This window comes from Achroia grisella, unplaced genomic scaffold (genome assembly GCF_030625045.1).
Source record: "Achroia grisella isolate CSIRO2021 unplaced genomic scaffold, CSIRO_AGI_Agris_v1 utg5290, whole genome shotgun sequence".
Taxonomy (NCBI): Eukaryota; Metazoa; Arthropoda; class Insecta; order Lepidoptera; family Pyralidae; genus Achroia; species Achroia grisella.
This window is the reverse complement of record NW_026712918.1, coordinates 244,271-265,048: the sequence shown is the minus strand read 5'-3', so window position 1 is coordinate 265,048 and position 20,778 is coordinate 244,271. Positions and strand designations below refer to the sequence as shown.

At 33.0% G+C, this 20,778-nt stretch overlaps 1 protein-coding gene across 5 annotated transcripts in view; it reads right to left on the bottom strand.

Moving 5' to 3' along the window:
- The window catches only part of LOC131847399 (homeobox protein cut-like), a 204,487-nt gene that overhangs the window by 103,763 nt on the left and 79,946 nt on the right, over positions 1-20,778 (bottom strand). For all 5 annotated transcript variants that reach the window (XM_059196973.1, XM_059196974.1, XM_059196976.1 and 2 more), the window contains one exon: positions 4,383-4,709. In XM_059196973.1, coding sequence (XP_059052956.1) covers positions 4,383-4,709 — 327 coding nt within the window. The remainder of the gene's footprint in view (positions 1-4,382; positions 4,710-20,778) is intronic.

Here is a 20,778-nt window from a genome sequence, read left to right as displayed (position 1 = left end):
GATTTGATTGAGATAAATGTATCACTATTATATATCTAAGTATATAATTATATTTTATTCAATACTAATTCTACCTTATACTAGCTGTACTCGCGACTTCATCCGCGTGAAATTTACAAATTAATTAGAGAATTTTTATGAAATAAAAGTAGCTTAAGTTACTCCTTATTACATCAGCTACCTGCCAATAAAAGTCCCGTCAAAATCGGTCCAGTCGTTTCAGAGATTAGCCGGAACAAACAGACAGACAGACAAAATTGTAAAAAATGTTATTTTTGTGTATTACCGTATTTATATTCATATGCAAGTAGTATAAAACGGTTATTTCAATATTACAAACAGATACTCCAATTTTATTAATATGTATAGATGATTAAAACATTTTAAATATTGTAAATGATCGCGCCAAATTATGTTACAACAAAATATCATTTCTTTATTGAACAAAAATAACAAATAATATTTTTGTATTTTACTATACCTATAATGATGTAATTAATATTGATTGGCAGTATACATCATATATTTAGTGAATGTGAACACTAATTGGCATTGGCAATGGATGTGACTGGATTTTTGTCATATTAGCGTAGTGTAACGTGCCAAAGCATTCAAGGATTGGATGACGATTTTTTTATAATTGGACTGACAGAGAAGCTAACGGCTCGCTTGATGGGAAATGATAACTGTCGCCTATATATACTGAAAGAGATTTTTAATAATCGAGGACAATTCACACAGCGCCATCTAGACCCAAGTTAAGCTAGCTAAAGCTTGTGTTATGGGTACTAGATAACTGATATATTTTTTTTCGTAAATACATACATATTATACATAAAAAACACCCAGACCGATACAAACAATCATACTTATGAATTTAATGTTTATGCCCTGCGAGGAATCGAACCCGCGACCATCGGAACTAAGGCGATGTGCTAAACCACTAAACCACTGTGGAAATGATATGATATAATATATATTAGTAACAATTTTATTTAAACAGAAATTATGATATGCTTATAACAATACTAATGATTTTAACAACAATTTTATTAGTAGATGCAAAGATATTCCAGTTTAACTATGGTCTAAATCTATACATATAAATAAAATTGTAGTGTCTGTTTGTAATATTGAAATAACCGTTTTATACTACGTGCATATGAATATAAATACGGTACATACAACAAAATAACATTTTTTTATAATTTTTGTCTGTCTGTCTGTCTGTTTGTTTCGGCTAATCACTGAAGTTGCTGGTCCGATTTTGACGCACTTTTTTTGGGAGGTAGCTTAATAAGGAATAACGTAGGCTACTACACTCTTTCCCGAGGAGATAAAAACCATCGCTCCTAAGAATATCCTTCAATTCTTGTCCCTGACGGGTCTAGGTAGCGAACTTTGAAAAAGGGTGAGCACAATAGATCTATGTAGGTCGCAGTGTTACAGGTGCTACAAACATCAGACAATAGCCCAAATAACCCAATAAAAAGAAATTGGCTACTTTTAATTTAGAAAAATAAGTTAAACTCCACGCGGACGAAGTCGCGGGTACAGCTAGTATAATATAGAATTATCCTATAAATAGATTATAATAATACTAATCTATGATTTTATAAAAATAAATGGATCTATCTGTATCCGTTCTTCCCCCAGCAATGTTCTCGAGTTATTCGTCTGAGGTCACCCGGTTAACTGGTTAGAAAATTACAGTTAAAGGATGCAATAGCCTTGTAGTTAAGAGACGCTGCGCGCGCGCAAGTCATCTCGTATCGAATGTAACGTATGATCAATAAATCAATTATGTGCGCGGGGGCATTGCTGAATTGGATTTGACAGGCTAGATCTAGGGATGGGGCTGTATCGATGATAAAACATCGATGCATATTTTATATTTTAAAATATAAAATATTTTTCTTTCTTTCTTTCTTTCTTTCTTTCTTTCTTTCTTTCTTTCTTTCTTTCTTTCTTTCTTTCTTTCTTTCTTTCTTTCTATATTATGAAATTAAATTAAAGTGTGAGTAACAAATATGAAATCAAATAAAAAGTTATTTATTCTAATATATCTAATGTCAATTGTAATTATTATAATTAATCTAATAATCAATTAAAGTTATATCTAGGACATTTTAGCCGTTTATGAACTATTATGAATATTATGAAATTTTTTGTATTAATATATTTTCCCTACCTATTTCAAAATTAAGGTATATCAATATTAAACTGGAAAGGAATATAATAATAATAATAATAGCAATAATAATAATAATAAAATTTAAAACTAATGATTGAGACAAAACGGTCTATAACTCAGTGAGGGCAGTGAGTCCACCCTCTCTGCTATTATATGTTAAAAATATATTTGTGTACTTTATAAAAGAGTTTCGATCGTTTGTTTATCAGTCAATACTCTATGAGATGCATCATCATCATCATTATATAGTATAAAACAAAGTCGCTGTCGCTGTCTGTACCTATGTATGCTTAAATCATTAAAACTACGCAACGGATTTTGAAGCGGTTTGTTTTAATACATAGAGTGTTTCAAGAGGAAGGTTTATATGTATAATACATGTAGACCCGGGCGAAGACGGGGAGGATCGCTAGTTATGTATAAAAAGAAGCAGTTTCAAAAACAATGGACATAACGCACTGCATTTGTAATTTTCACTTTACATTTTTCGTTCAACATGTATTTTCCATAAAAAAACACAGAATGACACGTATTTGTTCATTGAAGGCTATGTGAATTCCTGACTTGAATTATGAAAAAAAATATCAAAACAAAGGAAATAAATACTATTTGATTGTGTTGATTTCAATATTATTTTGTAATCTGATTTTATTTGATACTTTTTTACATAGTATAAAGTGTAAAAATACGTCGGATTTAACGCTGATTCAAGAGGAAGGCTATTCGCTTATGTAGGTCCTTTAAATCATACGTCATACGCATGCAAAGTCTCAGATCAGTTTAAAATTGACAAAGATTCATACAAAGAGGAAGTTCTTATAATTTATCAAAATCCTTTCTTTTGCCTACGTCATAGTAGCTTTATGCATGCAAAGTCTCAGCTCGATCGGTATAAAATTGACAAAGTTTCATAAAAACTATAATTTGCCCGCGGCTACGCTCGCTTTAATATAACCCCTTCGGGGATGCCTACGTCATAGTAGCTTTATGCATGCAAAGTCTCAGCCCGATCGGTTTAAAATTGACAAAGTTTCATACAAAGTTTCAATTCCTATTTTATACCGTTGGGGGTAGAATTAATCAAAATCCTTTCTTAGCGGATGCCTACGTCATAACATATATCTGCATGTCAAATTTCAGCCCGATCCGTCTAGTGTTTTGGGCTGTGCGTTGATAGATTATTATGTCAGTCACCTTTGAGTTATATATATTTAGATAAAGTGAAGTCGATTCCGCTGTTTGTTCGCTTAGATCTTTTAAAATACGCAACGGATTTTAATGCAGTTTTAGCAACAAATAGAATGATAAAATGAAATAATTTTATAAGTTTCTCATAATTAAAATGCGAAATGATTATGATCATTATAGTGAATACGATTTCATTAAAAGCACGAAAGTTTATTTTATAAATCGATAAATTATCGATAACGTATCGGCACGTCCCATCCCTATTAGGAGGAAACAGGATATGTTCAATGGAATGATTGATCGGCACCGAACGAACGGTAATCCTTGCACTAAATAAATATAGTTTATGAGCTACGCACAGACACACAAACATACGTGGCCTATATGGGCAATAAGTCAAGTTGAACTAACCGTCCATCTTGACTTATTTTTAGATCGTTTGAATGGGTTGAATATTACTGTGACTTTTGCATGATAGTCTTATTATAACACGGTCTTATATACTTTTTACTAAATCGGTAACAGGTTCAATAGCAGTCCCAATATGCTAGATATTAGGTTCTGAGATCGAATCTATCATTCTTTAGGTAATTATTATATCATTACATGAATCAAAAACTTTACGCTCTTTTTACGAAAATTTGCGCGGACGGACTATGTTTTGAACGTCTAATATTTTATTATTTATGCATAAAAATACATTAAATCAATAAAAAAATAAACGCATAACTCGTTGCCGACTAAGGAACCCTTAAGAACCCTCAATGTACTTTTCTTGAAAAACCCAATGCTGTAGTCTAGTGAGAAAAAGCAGGTAGTTCATTCCACAATCTAAGTGAACGCAGGAGGAAGCTCCTCTAAAACCGCACTGTCCGAGACCACTTAGGTTCTAGCGTGTGGGGATGAATTCCCTGTCGATGTTAATGATCAACGGATCGAGGTTTGTTTCTATGCTGTTGTCAAATTGATTTAAAGAAAGTAAAGTACAGATGATATTTACCTCTTTCTCTTTAGCGACCAGTTCATTGTCGTAGTTGTTCCCCTGGTGGACAACAGGACTGCTTCTCGATGAATCGCTGTTGCTCCTCCCTGTCGCCGCCATTTCCATCTTATGTTCTACTTCCTCATCAATCTCTGGTGATCTTCTCTTCTCTTCTTTTATATCTTGACTAAATATGTCTATCCTCGTTTCTGTAGCTTGGTCCCTGGTGGGTTCTAAGTGTGAGCCATTGGTTTTTGGTGGCACTATCGCTTGGAGAGGCGTTGGGCTGGTTGTCGCCAATTGTTCTTTGAGTGTGGTCACTTCTTTTTCAGCCAATGTGGCTCTCTGCAAAGATACAAAAATTATCCGTTAGAAAATTGAATATGAGTGATAATTTTGCTAAATTGTAGCAGCTAAGGGGGTATGTGCAATCTGTTGGTAAATTCGTTTATTGATTATAATCTTTTTTAAATATTTATCCAATTTGATTTTCTATTATGTCTTAACTAGAAACATCAATGATTTATGTAATATTATCATAACTAAAAACTATTGTAATAACTATTATATGCGTTATAATGGTAACATTGGAGACCTCATCTCTTTTATAATTTAACTTAATGATATCTTGATACAAATCTTTGTCTGAACAATAAAGCTATCCAAGTAATTTCTCGTCTAAATCGGTTAATAATGCGAATTGCTCTTATTTAATTACTCAACCAGTTGTATGTTTAATATTTTGTCTTTAGTGTTAGAATTAGTGTTAGTTGATAGTTTGTATTTTACTTTACACATATTTTAATTTATAAATGCAGTTACAAGTTAATTATAAGAGCAACGCGCAAATTTCTTGCTCGTTCTTCTTGTGATGAGACAACTTAAAAAACAAAAACAAGCCGTTAAAAGTGCTTCAATTTAAGTTTATTTAAGTAAATAATTTTCTATTATATTTAATAATGAGAAGATTGTCTGTCATACGCTAGTATTGCTATATCATTGCTTGTAGCTTTACAGCTTGCAACATCATTGTTCAGTGCCTTGATTATAATTTGCATAACTACAGGAAACATCGATTTAATGAGTGAACAATATTTCATTAACGTCGCTAATCTAATTATCAGTTCCCATAGCCATTTGTTTTTTTTATAATGTAATAGCTTTGTAGTTGTTTCCTGTGCCATTCAAACGTGGTCCATTGAGAAGTAATCAGCGGATCTCGCCGGATGTGATACAACTATCGGGATTGGTGGTTAAAGTTTGTTTTGTATTGATTATGTTTTACTATTTGACTAGTCCCAGTCAGATTTGTAGGTCTTACGCGGGACTCTAATCTATGTGGTTGTAGCATACTCAAGCATAAACCAAATATCTCCTTTGGTAAGTATTAACGCTATCCTGAGGAGACAAAACCATTGCTCTTTAGAATATCCTTCAATTCTTGTCCCTGATGGGTCTAGGTAGCGAACTCTGAAAAAGGGCGAGTACAAATAGATCTATGTAGGTCGCAGTGCTACATACATAAAGCACCTAACAATAGTCCAAACCACTCAATAAAAAAATAGTTATTTCATTAATAAAAACATATCGACAGCGTCGGTCGCAATGCTCGCAAGTTCGGTAAAAACATTTGTATTCATGAGTATGACTGTTTGTATCGGTTTAGGTGTTTTCTATGTATAATATGTATGAATTTCAATAAAAAAATATTTATGTATTTATATCGGTTGTCTAATACCAATAACATAAGCTCTGCTTAGTTAGGGACTAGATGGTGCTGTCTGAATTGTCCAGAGATATTATTAGTTAAATAACGTTGCTAGTGTGTAAATCAAGAGATGCGAAACGACGTAATCTTATGACATATGGATTGGTATATTAATATTAAATTAAAATATTTAGGAATTAAAGTAACAATTCGATAATTGAAGTTAATTAGTCCCAAGAAATAATATTTCTATGCGTTAGTTACAGAGACTCGCCCTTACCTGTTTCCGTTATAAATTCACTAATGAATCATTAGTTAAAGAAAGCATTGAGTATCTTGTGTGTGTGTATGTGTGTGCGAGCACGCGTAACATATGTGGTAGATAACATCGTCTGTACAAGATTACCTCGATGTTAGGGCGTGGACAAGACAGCGGGGACTGTTACCAGCGAAGTTTTATAGCTAACAAGCTACTAGTCCCCGGCTTCGCCCGGGTGTACCTGTATTATATATATAAACCTTCCTCTTGAATCACTCTATCTATTAAAAAAACGGCTACAAAATCCGTTGCGTAGTTTTAAAGATTTAAGCATACATGTGACTTTGTTTTATACTATGTAATGATAATAGAATAAGGACTACGATCATCGTATTATCTTTTTACTTGCATTATTAGCTCATGTAAGCTATTGAAAACCAAATTATGCTTCTATAGCTTGAAATGTTACTGCTATATCTTTATCTACATTACATCATAGCTTGAAAAGCAAGCTTGGCGGTAAAGAACGGCGAAAGATGTAAATCCACTATTACTGCACTATGTGCTAACTGACTCAATGCAGATATAAGAAAACAGCTTGAAATGAAAGTTTGGCTGTAAAAATTAAATGAAAGATATAAATATAAGATATAATATTACACTATTAATCATCATCTGCTTCTTCCTTCATCATCTCTTCCATTCATCCCTGTTCGCAATCATCTCATTATTTACTCCCTTTCTCACCATATCATCTTTCACACAGTCCATCCATCTCTTATTCGGCCTTCCTCTGCCTTTATAACCATCCACATTCATATGTAACACCTTCCTTAGGATATGATCTTCATTCCTACGCATTACATGCAAAATTAGACTATTTATAAAAGATATAAATTCACCACGATGTGCTAACTGACTTGACCTCGTGCTCATCCTATCATCCTCCACTGATGCACCAACCACCGTTAGCGCAGACGGGTGCACCATTTCATTATTATCTATTAAAGACCTAGTAGATTTAGATATTTATGTTTTCTATAAAATTACTCATGATATATCTATGTTAATATATTATATATTGCGCTCGTGTGCATCTAGCTTTATACCTACACCGACTACTAACTCTACGCATGTATCATAACAAATTTCCCGATGAAATCACTGATATTCGGATTAATAGTGTGTGTTTTTTTCATAATTAAAGCCTTATCGAGTATTTAATTACTTTAGATTCATAACGATATAGTTACATATATACTATGTTGCAGTTTCTAAAATTTGCAATGCTCTGTGCAGTGTTATAAACGGTTATTATCCGCGACTAATTAATTTGTACTGTAATTAATTTTTAAATGTTGTATTATTCTAATTATTCTAGACTAGCTACTCGCCTCGGCTTCGCCTGTACATGTATATATAAACCTTCCTCTAGAATCACTCTATCTATTAAAAATACCACGTTAAAATCCGTTGCGTAGTTTTAAAGATTTAAGCATACATAGGGACAGACAGCGACAGTGAGTTTGTTTTATACTATGTAATGATGAAGAGAAGTAGATAAATCTATATTTGCTCGGAATATATGAGTTGAAATTATCTTTAAAGAGCAATACGATGCTACATATATAGATTTCGAAGACACTGATTCACAGTTGCTTAATCTTAATATAATCTGAGTAAATCATAAAAGAGAACAATAGAAGTAACAATTATATATATTTAAGGAGTGTTAGAACTAAACCAATAACATACAGAATCACAAACCAAGGGCACAAACCTATAAAACTGAAACTCATTATGTGAGTCATAGACAATAAACGACAGGAGCGATCAATCACGCTCAATTGAGTCTATGGCACAAATCACACATTACGTAATCGGGAGATGACAAATCTTTACTCCAGTTACCACCTACGGGTTTCTGTAATAAGCAGTTATTGCTCCTTGAAAGATATTAAAGTAAAATGACGTTAACGTTACAATTGAGGGGATATAAACCATAGACAATAACTAGATCAAAGTAGATCTAGACTTTGTACAAAGTCATCTGCGGGTACATTAGTCTCACTCATTTCAGCCAGCGGTGAAGCAGCTTCTTTAAGCTGTTTGGTTAAAGGACAGGATATGGCAGTGAAATTACAGGATATGAGGGGTGACATTTTAGTCCTCTAGAATGTTAACATAGGTCTTGGGAGCGTCATATGCGATGGTGCTCTCCATCATCATCATCGTAATATGTTTTTCGCTTCCATTCATCCCTGTTCGCAGTAATCGCGTTATTTACTTCCTTTCTTACCATATCATCTTTCACACAGTCCATCCATCCCTTTTTCGGTCTTCCTCTGGCCTTATAACCATCCACAATCATATGTAACACCTTTCTTAAAATATTATCCTCATGGTGCTCTACATATTATTATTATTCATTTATTATTAAAATAAACTAAGCTAAAATAGAAGGGACCTGTCATTTTAGCAAATTTTAGCATGTTTTTGTATGCCACAGCTGGATAATGAAAGTGCAGATTTTTTTACTGTTTACTACTTACCACCAGATGTACCTTCAGATATTTAGCATTTCAGTTACAAAAAAGAGAGTTAACGTTATAATTAAGGCCGTAACTAAATTATGAAAAATATCAACCGTGAGTCACGAAATTAGCTAAATAATATTCTGAATAATAAACTAATTCTGTTTGTTTGGTTATACAGATACTTCATGCAAACAAAGCCGAGGCCTAAGATAGGAACTAAATTAACAAAAAGATATTTTTTGATATATCAATCTCTACATATCAACACAATATTTTAGTACATACAACAAAAATAACACCAAATCATATAGTATGTTAGTAAAACACTAAAAATGTACGCATCGGCGTACAGAAATATGTAGATCAAGCAAATATTGAGCGTTAACACAGTTTATAGCCTGAAGACAAACTAAAATATCTCAGCACTAGACAATAAAAGAGATTTCTGATAAAAAACACAATTTACAATAAACGAAATATCTCCAACACCGATGTACGAAAAACACTGTTATCTTAATTTAAATATTAAGAATTGTTAACGTTTTGACCGAATAATTTTATGTTTACAACTAGAAAGTAGACGCTAGCGAAAAAAAATCATTATGTGCCTTCATTAAAAATCATGAAAGTAACCCATTCAATTAAATAGATGGAGACCACCAAAGCGTCACATGTGAAATTGTGTGAACAGCAACATAAAAAAATAATTTTAGATCGTTAAATATAACCGAACTCAGTACATGTATTGCTTGAAATCTCTTTATAATTGTAATGATAATAGTGGTAGACACAGTTTACGAAGTTATTGCGCTTATAATGTGAGAAATGTAGACAATGTCAATAGAAAGTTCAAAATGAAGTCTACTAGATAATATGCGATAATTCTTGATGACATTGATTGAACTACTACTGAAGGCAATCAATGATAATGTGTTACCAATATTTACTAGTGCAGATTCAGAAATAATAACGCCAATATACTTACATGAAGGAAAATCTTTACAAGGAAAGATAATAATGAAATCGTAAGATCTTTTTGGAAAGTCATCATGAGGAATGAAATCGATTGCTCAAACAGTTCTGTTGAGTTCGCCGTTCATCAAAGATCTTGCGAAACAGTGAGTGCAACATATAATAGACTCCCAAATCGGGTTACAATTAAAACATTAGTTGATCCGTTCAGTGACTTCTGGAATGGAACAAAGACTGTTATCTATCGGAGTCATCGGAACCAAAATTCTAGTTTGTTTGTGCAATAGATTAAGTTAAAGTAATTTCGGTGATTGTGCTCTCACGGCAGGCAATTATAATAGCGGTAAAGATAGTTAATGATTCAATGATTATTCTAAATATTTTACACAGCAGTGAATACGAGACGTTTTGTTTGCGGTACGGCTTCTTAAAATAGATCTTATTATAAAAACATTTACCAAGCAGGTACTGTTATTTTAACTTTTCAAGTGATATTAACATCATCAAATTAAAACTTCAATTTACTTAACACTTTTTCATTCCACGTAGAATTTAAGTTATAAATATATTTACAGGGAATGTTGCTATTAAAACAGAAATAGCAAGTCTTGTTTTTGTTTTATAGAGCTCTTAAAATAGTCGAGTTGGAAGATCCCCGAATATTATAAACAATCGATTGATTAATTCCAATGAATGGACAGAAATTAATACCGAGTTGGAAGGGTGCGATTGAAGGCTCGCATCGCTCTGTATTGTCCCAAACACCGCTATTGTCTCAGACTAATCGAATTCGATTTGTTTATGCCTTCTTTGATTCTGATTCTCTGTTGCCAAATTGTTTTCGAAGTGAACGCTATCGAAACTTGACAATTATATCGATTCGCACAGATTTCATCAAATGCTGCCGGCTCTGTTTCGGAGTTTTCCAAAATTTTCAATGATTCGTTTCGCGAATTTGCATTTGAATTCGATTCGTTTAGAATTAAATTTTCATTGAAATTATTGGTTATTTGATTGACTGCTCCCGCTTGTGCAAAAGTTAATTTCGCGAAGTTAACTCGAAGATTCAATTCTGTTGTGATATGGCAGGTTATTTATCTATCGATCGCGAAGTTTCGTAGTTGGGGATTTGCTGAATTAATTCCTTATGTAGTTATATTATGAGAGATTCAAGCCATGTGATTTGTCTTCAGTAGAAATAGCTTTAAAGACAATAACACTAGATTTATATGTTTCCTTTTGTTTCCGTTCACACTTAAAACGATCGAATACAGCGGTGGTACCATGCAGGCGACAGTATAAAAACTTGGCAACGATTTCGTGTGATTCATCGGGAATATTAAACATGTAGTGGAATATTTATTTGCAAATGTTTATAGATACATGAATGAGTTATCGCAGACGTAAGGTTCGAAGCGAATTTCTCTATAGCAATATCTGAAAAAACCGTGGCAGTTGCGATGTTGTAAAATATGATTGAAATTATTTAAGTAACACGTGTTATGTCAACGGTGTTCCAGAATTGAAAGTTATAATTAGAAATTAAATTCGAGGTCATTTCAGATATATTTGCTTTATATATTATCGTAACATCATTCAATCGAATCCTGTTACTATACAAATATTATTCATACATTTAGCTTCCTAAAAGGTAACCAAAGAATATATATATTACAGTAAATTAATAAAAATGTTTCTGATGAAAATAATACTGATGATGTCAATGAAGCATACGAACCATCTGATGGTTGTGATCGTTTACTATTTGATAAGCCGCATGAAATTTAGCCCGCGACTTCGCTCGTGTTAAATTATCCCCTTAGGGGTGGAATTTATCAAAATCCTTTTTTAGGGGATGCTTACATCATAGTATCTTTATGCATGCAAAGTCTCAGCCCGATCGGTTTAAAATTGACAAAGTTTCATATAAACTTTCATTTTATCCCTTTGAGGGTAGAATTAATCAAATTCATTTCTTAGTGGATGCCTACGTCATAACATCTACCTGCATGCCAAATTTCAGCCCGATCCGTCCAGTGGTTTGGGCTGTGCGTTGATAGATTACTATGTCAGCACCTTTGAGTTATATATATTTAGATGACTTATTCTGATGTATAAGCTATAATATTGTAAAGTTTCATCATAATCTGTTCAATAGTTTTTGCATGCAACAATCATCCATCCATGGATACCCCGGAATAAAAAAGATGCAGCAAGCGGAATAAAGAAGAGCATACAGTGTTCATCCTTTCCAGTCAGAATGTTTTTTCTCAGGACACTTCACCACATGATGAAGTGTCCTAAGAAAAAACATTCTGACATCATGAACATGCGTTCAACATCAAGATCATGAACATCGTTTCAGGACTTTAAAACAGTTAGACAGATGGAATTGTTAAAGAAACTTACAAATAGAGGTTTGCTAGAAGATCACATATTAATGTAAAAATATCCACCCGTGCGAAGCCTGGACGGGCCGCTAGTATATAATATGCGTGAAATAAATGTTTCTTTCTTACACGTTGTCCGCGCCTAAAATGGAGATAAGGTTGGCAACACTGAACGAGTGTTGTCTTTTTTCTGCATTGTTGTCATGTCTCTCTGTACAAACTCTATGAACAATAAACGATTTAAAACTTGTAATTCTTTTTTATATCAAGTAATGATCACACGTGTATTCACTTGCAAGCTAGCATATATCGGTCTGCTCTCGCCTAAAATTGCCGAGTTTGCATTCATTATGTGTGTTGTTGTATTTATTATGATTTAGAAACGTAAGCGTTGTATTTTAAAACTCATTGTAATTCTGTTTTGCAGCTATCAGTCATCTCTCGTTCGTGTATCGTATTAATTGGGCATTTCACATTGTTCTTAATTAAACGGAATTTTTAGGCTTCGTAATGTTTTCGTTGTGGATGCTGCATTATATTTATTGCTCGTGTGATCTGTTTTATAATCCATGTATAATATTATACACCTATCTATAACGGCCACGCGGTGGTTTAGTGGTTTAGCATATCGCTTTACTTACGACGGTCGCGGGTTCGGTTCCTCGCACGGTGCTAACATTTGTATTCATGAGTATGATTGTTTGTGTCGGTCTGGGTGTTTTCAATGTATAATATGTATTTACAAGCACACCGCTTTACTGCCGATGGTCGCGGGTTCGGTTCCTCGCGCGGTGCTAACATTTGTATTCATAAGTATGTATGTATGTATTTACGAAAACAAATATCTATGTATTTATCAGTTATCTAGTACCAATAACACAAGCTTTAGCTAGCTCAACTTGAGACTTAGATGGCGCTGTGTGAATTGTCCTGAGATTATTATTATATTATTATTATTATACGACGCTAGATAATATATTAGAGAGAGTTTCCATATACGAATATATTATTTTGATTACGAGTTTTGTTACAAATATGTAGTGTGGTTGTTTGTGTCGGATCTGGGTGTTTTCTGTATGTATGTATTTACGAAAAAAATCTATATATTTATCAGTTATCTAGTACCCGTAACACAAGCTTTAGCTAGCTTAATTTGGGTCTAGATGGCGCTGTGTGAATTGTCCTGAGATTATTATTATTATACGAGGCTACAATATATTAGGGAGATCTTCCAAGTTTCCATATACGAATATATTATTTTGACTGCGAGTTTTGTTACAAATATCTACGATATATTTACTTCCGATGGTTGCGGGTTCGATTCTTCGCACGACATAAACATTTGTATTCGTGCAAATAATTCTTTGTATCGGTCTGGGTGTTTTCTATGTATAATAAGTATGTATTTACGAAAAAAATATCTATGTACTTGTATCAGTTATCTAGTATCCATAACACAAGCTTTAGCTAGCTTAATTTGGGTCTAGATGGCGCTGTGTGAATTGTCCTGAGATTATTATTATTATATCTTAATTATATCGATAATCATATTCAAAATGGCGTCCACAAAGACCAAGGAGTACAAATATCGATCAACCCGTCACAAACATTCACCCTCCACGACTGGCCAATACGGTTTGCAGTAACATAACCCGTAGCCGCCGCCAAGAAAAATTAACGCGTCCTCAGCCAGGGTCAGTCCGACCCCCGCATTATACGGGGAGCGGCCACTAATTAATGGAAAAGGATTAAATTCGTACCGAATTGAAATAAAATAAATATGATAAAGGACCGCTCTCCTTGGACGCGGCAAGGGACGGGTTGGGTGGTTTTTTGTGCGATGGGGTTGCCAGTCGATGTGGACTTAATTGTTTGTGCTATATGATTTTTACATATGGTATCCCTGTATTTTGAATGTATTCTGTTACTTTAAACGAGCAGTTTTTGGTTGTTATATACAAGCTTAAAGCTCCCTGGCTAGGATTCATAAGATATATAATTAAACTAGCTCTACACGCGACTTCGTCCGCGTGGAATTTAACTTTATTTTTCTAAAATAAAAGTAGCCTAAGTTACTCCTTATTATACCAGCTACCTGCTAAAAAAAGGCCCGTCATAATTGGTCCAGCCATTTCAGAGATTAACAATCCGGAACGAACAGACAGAAATTTTGTTTTAATTTTAATCAAATTTATCAAAATCCTTTCTTAGGGGATGCTTAAGTTAGCCTAGTTTCATACAAACTTTCATCCCCTATTTTATCCCCTTGGGGGTAGAATTAATCAAAATCCTTTCTTAGCGGATGCCTACGTCATAACATCTACCTGCATACCAAATTTCAGCCCGATCCGTCCAGTGGTTTGGGCTGTGCGTTGATAGATCACTATGTCAGGCACCTTTGAGTTATATATATTTAGATTGTCATATTTAACTTATTATTATATAAATGTCAACGATTATTTTTAGTTAATACTATTTATACTAATTTTCAACACTTAATGTCTTGTTTTTTAAATAATATTTTATTATATATAAGTTTTTTTAATGACTGTATGTGTCAAAATAAAGAGAAAAAAAATTACGATTAATCGACAGACGAACTCCAATATTGGAAGCCATTTTTCATTGCATCTACCCTCCTATAAAGTACGGCCAACTTTTATTTTCCAACATCATATTATAATAAAAAAAAATATATTGTCTATGAAATTTAATTAGTTTATATTGGTTTTGAAATTAGAACTCGACATTGAGAGGTTTGGAAAATAAATTAAACGAGGACGACGCGGAAAAATAGAAAAATATACCAATTTCTTAAATTGAGACGGTAGTCCAGTGGTTTAGTAAGCTTGTTTCTCAATATCGCGGATACGATCCTCGTACAGTAACAAACATTTATACCTATTGAAAAGTATTCTATAAAAGAATGATTTATAGTACAAACATTTATATTCAATTAAATAAATGAATTATTTCTATTTTGTAGTTTTGACTCATGTTTTGACCTTAACCTTTTTTTAAATGGTAACACGCAAAATTTTTGTTATATTTGTAAAACATAATTTGTTTCTTTTATTGTATTGTAGATGTGTATATTAAGAAAAAAAACCCATAGACAATCTGCACTCAGTCAATTTCAGTTATATAGTTATTCGTTTATTTAAAAATCTAATTACGTTTTGTACTATAAAAAAAGTCCGCAAGTCTGTATTTGTGTAATATTGAACACACTCCAGCCAGTACCTCTTAATCTCTCACTGTCAGTTTTAATTTGCCCGAGCATCGAATTACCTTCCAGTTTTATTTTCTGCTCACCAGTAGACGAGACTAAGGAAACGTGTTTCGACAGCCAAAAAATATAATCTTCAGCAGGTATATGATGTATTGATTGTTGAAATTTGTAGCCAGAATTTCCGAGCAAACATTTGAGCAGGTGGGTTTTTTTTATATTAAGGCGGAAATAGTTAAACGTTGACATCGTTTTGATGAATGAAATCATAAAACTGTCATATAAATAGGTATTTTAAATAATACGTAACATTAATGACAAAGTCTTGACTGATTTTACTTTTGTGAGAAAAACAAAATGGCGCCACACGTTATTAATTTAAAAGTATAATCGTGTTCGAAAATATACATATAATAGTATGTATAATTACTTTCGAGTACATGTATTAATTAGTACATTCGTTAATTAATAAAGTACCGTACTTTTTTATTAACGGGTATCTCTATCATTCATTCATTGTCTATGCTTTGTTATTGTTGAACGAAAAAATAATTGCCGCCAAAACAGATTCCAAAATGGCGGCTACTCAATACAAAATGCTAGTTAATCAATACAAACTTGTGAAGCATTAAACTAACTCAGGTACACGACAAACAAACCCGAACCCAATCGAAAACTAGATAATTGAATTACAATTGAGAATTGGACTTATAAATATAGACAGGTATCTACAATAAGAGTAGCTAATCATTATTAGATATTGAATTTTCGTAACTTTGGACTCATCCACTTTCTAATTTACTAATGAATCCGGGTGCTATTAGCTCGCTCCCTTCCCACCCCGGGGTGTAAAGGAGGGAAAGGGGTAAGAAGTGAGAATTTTCGTCTTTTATACGTGTAGAACGATAATCCGATTGGTATCATACCACTCTGAATTCTGTAACTCGTGTGCTCTCGGTAAAACTCGCGCCTCGGCTTGTATGACATTCAATTTTGATAATTGCCATGTTTAATGAGAATTAATGTTTGAACGACAGCACGTAGTTTTGTATTCCATTAATATTATCTATACTAATATTATAAATAGACTAAATGATACTATATATAGGGTTTTATTGCATATTTCTGTTATCTTGGACCGATATATGTTTTGTTATATAACATTGAAGTACTAGAATCCTATTTAAAAAATACAAAAATATAATTTTTGGCGGGAATAGTCTGTGACAAGATTTAGCACTTTATTTTTTTTATATTACAAAGAAGCAAAGAGCAAAAGACAGAAAGTTTTCCCTGTCACCTATGAGTACATAACCTATGGAGTAAGTAATAAGAATAAAAGGCTCAGTGCTCATCTTAAACTTTATGTATATATATAAACAATAGTAATTTAGCTATCAATTGGTACTAAGTGAATTAGTTTTTGTCATTTTACCTACTCCTTATTAGTAACATAATAGAGTAGATAATCAAACAAAATATATAATGCCAAATAATATATTGTATCCACAAAACTAATCAAAAACTAAAGAACAACTGAAAATAATGGCGGCAGCCGACCGAGCCGTACGTAGTGTTGTAATAACAAGCAAATATTGAGTTAGCGAACTAGCCTATACTCAATAAAGTCGAATTGGAGTTCACACCTGCACGCCAGCTCAGATTGAAACAGAACCGGCAGATGGTATTAAGTTTTTTACCTATATATGTAGAATGTCTCTATGAGACAAATTTCTTATAAAACGGAGCTGAGTTTGTGAGTTCAATAAGTAACGGAACAATTGTTTACCATCAAAAATTACCAATTGGGATGGTAAACAATTGTACATGTATCTGATGGTAAGTGACAACCATCTTTTTATTTTCTATTGTAGAGAATTCAGCGATACCTCCGTACACTGTAATTTCAGTTGAGTAAAGGAGGAAAATGTGTAAGAAATGTGATTTAATGAGAGATATTATACCATTCCATTTCGTATAGCTGCCATATCGCTGTACAACCAAAGTACTTAGTAGAAGAAATGTATGAGAGAGGAATCTGTCCAGGCCACTTTGTACAAAGTATACATTGATCTCGGATTGTTTTAAATTATAATACTTTAATATACGTCGGGTCTGTGCCGCGATGCTTGCTCTATGACCGGGGTGGGAGACAAAGTTCAGAAATCGAGTATAGGCGCCGCGATCGGCGCGGCGGGCAACTTGTCCCGTACTTGTGGGACATTCATTCGCTTGTTACGTCCCAAACTTTGTCCCGCGCCGTGCGCTCTAAATTCACCTACTGTTTATTTTATTGAGCTCATTTGTTTAGTGTATGGACTGTAATTTTGCATATTTGATGTTGTTTAATTACAATGTTGTAAATTTGTAGAGTTTAATCAAATTGTGTTTATACTTTGGGATACGTAGATCGTCCATATATGTGTATACTATTTCATTACATATAAATTGAGTATTCATTAATGTATCATTGAAGAAGATTCAATTTCATGATGACCTCAGTGGTCCAGCAGATTGTCAGTTAGCTTTACTATCTGAGTCATGGGTTCGCAACCTGCATGATACAAACTTTTGTATTTTTTTATCACATATGTACTGTTTGTATTATTTTAAGTTTTCTAAGTACGTGTACAGAAAAAATGAGTATTGTCTAGTAGGTACAGTACACGAACTGTTTAGTTTGAAACTAACAGATGAAGTTTTTTTTTTATTAATTTCTACTACTATGCTATGTATAGTCGCTCCGATCCGACTGGTCGTATGCCACATCGTATCGTTTCCGCTATTACTAAAAACATCACAGGACAAAGTAACGCTACTGTAGCAACACAGTTGCATCCGCAATCAAACTTCGCACCAACAATGATTGCCACATTTTTACTATAACATTGTACCTGCGACAATCTAAATACATATTGTAGGGTAATTCGCTATCACAAGATCAGTTCCTACGTCCATGTTCGTAACAGTTGAAGAACAATGCCTGCGAAGTGCGATAAAAATCTTAATTAGTTGCTTTAAAATATTGTTTAAATGCGAGCTTAAACCGTAATCATAGGCTCGGTTAGGTACCGAACGGGTGCCATGAAATTAACGGTACACTCAGATTTATTAGACCAGTGAAATTACGTTTGGAAGTATTTTTGAGGTTAGTTTTATTATTGGCCATAGACAAACGCTATATTTTAACAGTGGGCATTACCCTTATTAGACCGTAATAGTAATTGAATCTATGATTTAATATCACAACCGATAATGTCTAAATATAAATGAATAAAAAAACGTACTTAAATAGTTTCATACAACAGTTATTTTGTTATAAATAACTCGGGTTATTTATAACAAAATAACTGTTGTATGAAACAATCAAAAGCGCGCCATTCGACATTCCATCCGTTCGATATTTGAATTTTCAGCAAAAAAAAAAAAAAGTTTTGAATTACGAATTTATTGTAAACAAGTGAGTCAATTGAGTGAATGAATGAACGAATGTTTATTTATAAAATATTAGCTGCACATTGCGGATCTTAAATATTTTAAACAAGCAGGCCAATATTTACTATAACATACAAGCAGGTGTGTGTAAATTTTTCTTTTGTATTCGTGTTTAAGTGTTAAGTCACACATTTTTAGATATGAATCGTTAAGTATTAGCGGATATGATAATAGTTAGCAAGTACCTATTAGACAGAAATTTTGCACATTTGGAAAATACTCTTAAATATAGATATGGCTGTATAAGAATAGTAACTTAGTCTTCTAAGTATTATTTAATAGAAAAACAAACTTCGATTCTACTTGTTCGTTATTTGAAAATTAAAATACTACTATGTTTGAAAATAGAATTCATTTTTACAAATATGACATAATCTTATAATAGAACAACAAACTTCGACTCTACACTTATTTGAAAATTTCAATGCCACAAAGTTTGAAAATAAAATTCATTTTTACAAATATAACATAATGTTGTAATAGAAAAACAAACTTCGATTCTACACGTTCGTTATTTGAAAATTTCAATGCCACAAAGTTTGAAAATCGAATTCATTTTTACAAATATGACATAATCTTGTATTAGAAAAACAAACTTCGATTCTACGTTCATTCGTTCGTTATTTGAAAATTACAATGCCACAAAGTTTGAAAATAAAATTCATTTTTACAAATATAACATAATCTTGTACAGATACGTTCTTTTAGAAGCGAAAGTCGAGATTATCCATTGTGATATTATATTGCGAATAAAATCATATTTTACATTTATAAAGGCACGATATTATGTAATATATTTCAATTACAATATAGCATCACCCCTTCCTTGAGCAACCCCAGCGAGAGTGCGTCAAAAACCGAGCACGCTTGCAACAATATTAAATCTGGCATGTAGCTCGTTTGTATCGACGATTCTGCTCAATAGAGCTCTCATTGACGCGTTATTAGGCTTTTATCTTATGTCGTTTAAATACCATAGAGTAAGGTACATCAAAATGTGGTACTATAAACATTTATATACATCACACAGTTCAAACTAGTCTAACATACAAATATATAAAACACGACAATACAAAGAGGTAAATGAACTCAGTAAGAAGTAAACTGACAAAATCTAACTTATTAATAAATAAAAAGTTGACAAGTTGACCAGTAGTCAAAATAATACTTTTTATTTATTACAAAGTACCATTTTGATTAAATTAAATAAAGATTAGTGCTTGCTATGAGGTTTTATTACGAATTTCTGTATCTTGTACAGCTATGTAAGTACTTAGTAGGTACACGTCGATGTTAAACTCATTTGAGGATGAGTAGTACTTTATTCTTATTTCATCACTTCACAGGTAAAAGGACAACCTATTTTACGATTTCCAATTTATATATGAAATTTATTTAAAAGAGCAACACGAAAGTTTCTTGCTCTATATTCTAATGACGAGACTACATTCCGAATGAGTGGTAGATTAAACAAATATGACTATTCAAAGATACAGATTACTTCTATTTCCATATAAGCGGAGTGGCGGTAAAATGTTAGTGAATTTAATAACATACAATGATTGCAGTGTACCGTCTTATACAAATACAAACTGATCTATGACACAAAGGGAGGCGTTATTGTCAGCCATCGCTTTTATCTCCACGCCGCTGTCATATTTGGACGCACATATTAGACATTTTCAGCTTGTAATAAATGCTGGCATCGAGAAAGACATATGTCAAATCTTAAAATTCATCTAGGATACGCCACGGGCGCGTCGGTACTTGTAACGAAATTAGAAGTACGGATAGAAGCCGCGATAGGTTCGTACCGATACCGAT